Below are 5,634 nucleotides of genomic sequence, written 5' to 3' on the forward strand. Positions count from 1 at the left end.
ATTCTTGAGGAGTTAATTACATTTTCTTTTAATTTGTTTACTATACACAGCATATTGTTTTACAAATAATTTCTTGTGACTTTCATGAAAAACTAAAATAGCTGGAGCAATGTACATGAGTTATGCTTTTTTTTTTATAATTCAAGATATCTTACGGCTAAAGGTGTCCTTGTGATTCATTGTATTTGTATCAAGCATTATCTTTGGCAGAGCCATCCCTTGCTTCTAATAAAATTCCTCTTTTGATTAAGATAAATATGGTGATGGTGGCGGCGGCAACAACTGCAATGATAGTGATAGTGGCGATGTTGTTAACTGTGGTGGTGATGGTGGAATCAATTGGGGAAAGAAAGAATAAAAATAAGTAAATAATATAAAAATAATAAAACTAGATATAAAAAAGAATTTAAATGATAAGAATAAAATTAAAATTTATATTAAACATCAGATAAAATTAAACTCCGTATTAAATTACTCTTTTACCTTAGTTTATAACAACAATAAAAAAGTTTCGTAACCCATAAATTTAATCTAATAGAATACATAAATTCATTTACAATTTAAATCTTTATTATCTTTATGTTATCTTTTTATCTTATCTTATTTTTATTTTTATTTTTCTTTCATAAACAATGTTCTATATATATTTAGTTTTACCTTCATAATTTACAATTTATTTAATTAATCATCAATAAAAGTTCTTTATCTTTTTTTTTTCTATTCTTTCATAATTTTAAGGTGTAGCCGTCAATTCTCCACTCTTCTGCTTACTTAACTCTTTCTCTCGATTTGGGTGTCATTGAAGAAGAAGAAGGATGGTGAGCGCTGCACTTGTTCGTACCGTTATCGGCATTATAGGGAATGTGATCTCTTTCGGCTTGTTTTTCTCACCAGCGCCAACATTCTATCGGATAATAAAGAAAAAGTCCGTGGAAGAGTTCAAACCCGATCCATATATAGCAACGGTTCTAAACTGTGCGTTTTGGGTGTTCTATGGGCTTCCTTTCGTGCACCCTCACAGTGTGCTTGTGGTTACCATCAATGGCGTTGGCCTTGTCTTCGAGTTCGTCTATCTCACCATTTTTTACATTCATGCCACTAACATAGGACGGAGGAAGGTACTGTTCCTTCTGGGATCAGAGGTTTTGTTCTTTGCCGCTGTTGCTCTTATAACGTTGCTGGTACTACATGGCACTCACGAAAGATCGTTAGTGGTTGGTGTACTGTGTGATATATTTAATATCATGATGTATGTCTCTCCTCTTGCGATCATGGCAAAGGTTATAAAAACCAAGAGCGTGGAATATATGCCATTTTGGCTATCTCTAACTAACTTCCTCAATGGAGTGTGCTGGACAACATACGCTCTCATCCACCCTTTCGATATTTACGTCCTGGTAAGTAATGGAATTGGAGCATTGTCTGGACTGATTCAGCTGATACTATATGCTTGTTACTGTTCCTGTAATAATGGAGAGAATAACGGTGATGGTGATGACAGTGTGTCAACTACAGTTGTTAAGGGAAAGATTGAATTAGTTTGATACATCATTCGATGATGGCACCCTAACAACATTCAAGTTTGGGATTCCTATGATTTAGATTTCTCGGAGTAGTAGTAGTGCGGTTAATAGTGCTATTTTTGTGGTTTAGGAAATTGAGGAATATTTTTATGAATATTTTGTCTACTTTGTTATTTTTAATAGTGCTACTTTGATATAATATATATATAAAATAGAACTATTTTATAAAAAAAAAAGATAAAAAACTCTTATTGATTGTTGATCGATTAAATTATATTGAATTATGAAAGTAAAACTAAATATATATAGAACATTGACACTACCAGAAATACGGGCGTTACTAACAGAAGATAGCACGAACTAGCAACGTCTTGTATTTCTGTGGTCAAATCTTGTGGAGCTTTGGTTTTATTTGTTCGTGGCTTACTTAAAGATGAATTCTCTCAATTACCACAGACTCCATAATCACCGTGGCGAAATCGAACGATTTTTACTTCGCTTAATTTGGTGTTTTTCTCCATTTCTCTCAAAATATTTTGATATAGTTTATACTTTTTCCAAATTTAAACCCTAAACCAAGGTAACTTCGATAGGAGCCACTTCGATAAAGACGTCTAAAACGTCTTTTTTCTAAAGATGTTTTTTAATAATTAAAATTTAACATATATAATCGATTAAATCGTATTATTTTTGTCAAAATTAGGCCAGACAAATAATTTGACCAAAAAATAGTGAATCAAATTTTGAATCGATCTAAATTAATATTGTTTTTTATAAAAAATAACTATAATACCCCTATTATAGAAAATGACTAAAATACTCTTGTTATATATATTAATTTTGAGAATCCTAAATTCTAGATTTTTTCTCTGTCGTTATAGGATTAGGATTAAGAATTTTCAATATATATATATATATATATATATATATATATATATATATATATATATATATATATATATATAATAGGAGTATTTTAGTTATTTTTTATAATATGAATATTTTACTTATTTTTTATAAAAAAATATTAATTTAGACCGGTTTAAAATTTAATTTATTAATTTATTAGCTAAGCTAATTTGTCCGATCTAATTTTAATAAAAATAACACAGTTTAATTGATTATATATGTTAAATTTTAATTTTTAAAAAATCATTAAAAAAGATATTTTTAACATCTTTATCTAAGTGATTCCCAAATTCGATTTATCAGCAGACTTTTTCAATTCCTCAATTGTTGGTTTCTTTTTCCTTTTTTTGAGTGCTGCCACCGAAAAATTAATAAAGTACGCTAATGGTTTGATTTAGATGTTGATGATGATGTGCAATTTTCTCACTTTGTGTGATTTTTAAACTCTGTCATATCTCTGAATCATGTGTTTTTTTAACTTATACACTGATTTGGTTAATTTTTCTTTTTTGATTTAACAATAGTTTTTTAACGTGATTATGTTATTCATTATTTGTATAAATATCAGATTGCAATATAATTAGAGAGATTAAATTATATACATACAATTTACTATTTATATTTGTTAGTTGTTGCATTTTTTTTTTGTTTGTGTTCTTTTGGTCAAATACAATTTCGTGCCTAATTTTACTGTATCCATTAATTTAGAGACTTTAATGATAGAATAAAATGATTCAATTAAAAATAAATGTTAAAATTATTAAAAGAGTATAAAAAAGAGTACATCTTTATCTTTGATAAAATAATTCTAACTAATTTTAGAAAATAAAAAATAATATTTATGATTGATTAGAATAATAACTAATTTAATTACTCATTATTTAATTATTCACTATTAATTTATGACAACATTAATGAACAGAATCCTAACTTTTAAAATTTAGAATATTAGTTTTACATCTATATTTTATTAATTTAATAAAAAATAAATTAAAATTAATTTCATGGAAATTTATTTTTTAACTATGTACAAAATTTTATTTTTTTCAATCAAAGGTATTAAATTCTTAAATTTTAAGTTTATCTATTTTAATTTTTAATGATGCCATATTTTTTAAAATTTAACGAATCAAAATTCTCAATTCTCACTAGTACGTGAAATTTTTGAAATATAGTTTAAAGTTATAAATTTTACAATTTGATATTTTTTTATTGAAATTAAATTTTACTCTAAATTAAAATGTTATAGTTACTTTATTGAACAAAATTCAAATTAATATCTATAATAAGATGAATGAAAATTTTAGCGGTAATGTTAATGTTAAGTGCAACTTTTATTTAGTAGCCCACTCACCCAATTTTAACAATAATTCCCTCCCACATGTAGCCAACCCTTTCGTTAATAACATTTTTTTCGGTTTCTCCAAATTAGCTCTTGCAATCCGTTTTGCTTAATACGTTTCTGTTTAGATTTTGGGTACGATCATACCGGACGCTTTATGGAAGAGCAGGGACCACGATTTGCAGTTCCATCAATTTGAGTCGGACCAAATCGCAAAGAAAACTTGAAGGAACCCTAAGTTGCTCCATTGCACCTCCCTCACCCTCATTCTCTCTGGAGGTAGTGCTCTAAATCTTGTCTCTCTAAAACACTGTAATGCGAGTCTCTTGGTGGATTTAAATTTTCTCTTCTTGTCTTGTTGTTGGTGGAGATGAGTGCGTTGTTTGAGGCATGACCAGAAACATATTTGAGCAACTCTTTTAAAAGTATGCTTAATAACTCTTTTAAAAGTATGCTTAATAACTCTTTTTTCCAATATTCCTTGTGTAGGAACTAGATTTGCGTGTATCAATGCTGTAACTTTGGCTCTTGCCGGTGTTAGAATTCCCATGTATGGTCTTATAACTTCAGTGCCGGATACCTTAATCGCACCCTTTTGTTTGATATGCATCTATTTTACTTGACTTTTCAATTGGCTAAATTTAAGTTTGTGTTTTCTTTTAAACTGCTTAACTTTTGATTTAACTTTGTGGTTTTGTAATTATTGAAACTTGTAAGAATATGGATATATTAGACTATGTAAAAGATAGTGCTAGAGACCCTGGTGTTACCGGTGGAATTCTGCCACCAAAATTGGATAAAGTGACATCTCTTCAGGTTAATTTTGATGACATTATTTTATTTTTTATATTTCTTTTAGCCAACAATGAAAGTTAATTTTAGATTTTTCTTTTTTGTTATTCAAATATGCATTCCTTTTTTTGTTGCTGGTTATAGATAGATTCTAAATTACTGATTGACATTTTGAAAAATGTTATGCAATTGATAACTGAAGGCTGCAAAACAGCTGCAAATTACATCTGAGAAATAAGTGTTGTACCTTAATTTTTCTAATCATTTTCGAAGGAGTCAAATCATGGCCTATTAATTTCTTAGTTTAATTCCTGATCTCTATCTTACTTAGCAGATTTTATTGGAGCACATAAAGCAATTAGAGTATCGACAGGATGTATAATTCAGTGGCTGAAGTTATGTGTCTCTTTCGCTATTTACCTGAAAATATTTTTGCATGTGGGTTATCTGTGTAACAAGAAAAATAGAGTTTGATAAATTCATTGTCTTGGTACTTTCAAGCTTTCAGTTTTCTGTATCATTTTAGCCAAGTTTAATATTTATTTTGTAATAGTTTTATTTGGATATTTTTTTAACATTAAATCCATTTAATCTAGGATATTTGCTTTTCAATACTAAGTATTTGTTAATTTTATATTTTTATACTATGAATAATACGTATAGGAATGCGATTATGTTTTTTAATATTATATGATGTAATTTTATATTAAGGAGCATTTTTATTATGATATTTTTTTAGTTTAACTTTTATTGTTAGCCACAGAAAAAAGTGTGGCAAAAAAGCCTGGTCTGGTCAATTTTGTCACGGATAAAGTGTGGCAGAAATAATTATTTCGTTGTGTATCCTTTTATTTTGTCACGAAAAAGAGTGTGTCTAAATATGCCAAAATTGTGGGTAACAAAGTGTCTCCACGGGTGTTAAAACCGTGGCTATCGGAGTAAAAAGCATGGCTAATTAAAAACGTGTCGCCCTCTTTAGCCACAAATGTTCATTTGTTGCGAAAGTGTAATTGCCACAGTTTTTTTGGAATTTAGCCACAGATTTTCCCGTGACTAAACCCCTGTTTT

The 5,634-nt window shown here is 28.5% G+C and overlaps 1 protein-coding gene across 1 annotated transcript; it reads left to right on the plus strand.

The window, feature by feature from the left end:
• The first annotated feature begins 598 nt into the window (after window positions 1–598).
• Window positions 599–4,797, plus strand: LOC112708960 (bidirectional sugar transporter SWEET5-like). Its single transcript, XM_025760874.2, has 4 exons — window positions 599–1,500; window positions 4,264–4,371; window positions 4,508–4,590; window positions 4,711–4,797. Exons 1-4 carry the CDS (start codon window positions 816–818, stop codon window positions 4,795–4,797), a joined length of 963 nt encoding a protein of 320 aa, XP_025616659.1. The 5' UTR covers window positions 599–815.
• The last annotated feature ends 837 nt before the right edge of the window (window positions 4,798–5,634 follow it).

Source organism: Arachis hypogaea, chromosome 9, assembly GCF_003086295.3.
Source record: "Arachis hypogaea cultivar Tifrunner chromosome 9, arahy.Tifrunner.gnm2.J5K5, whole genome shotgun sequence".
Taxonomy (NCBI): domain Eukaryota; kingdom Viridiplantae; phylum Streptophyta; class Magnoliopsida; order Fabales; family Fabaceae; genus Arachis; species Arachis hypogaea.

Excerpts from the sequence above, each read along its gene's own strand:
- LOC112708960 (XM_025760874.2), top strand. The coding sequence starts at position 816 with ATGGTGAGCGCTGCACTTGTTCGTACCGTTATCGGCATTATAGGGAAT. Across the intron at positions 1,501-4,263 it reads TAACGGTGATGGTGATGACA|GAACTAGATTTGCGTGTATC; the intron begins GTGTGTCAACTA and ends TTCCTTGTGTAG. Across the intron at positions 4,591-4,710 it reads ATAAAGTGACATCTCTTCAG|ATAGATTCTAAATTACTGAT; the intron begins GTTAATTTTGAT and ends TGCTGGTTATAG.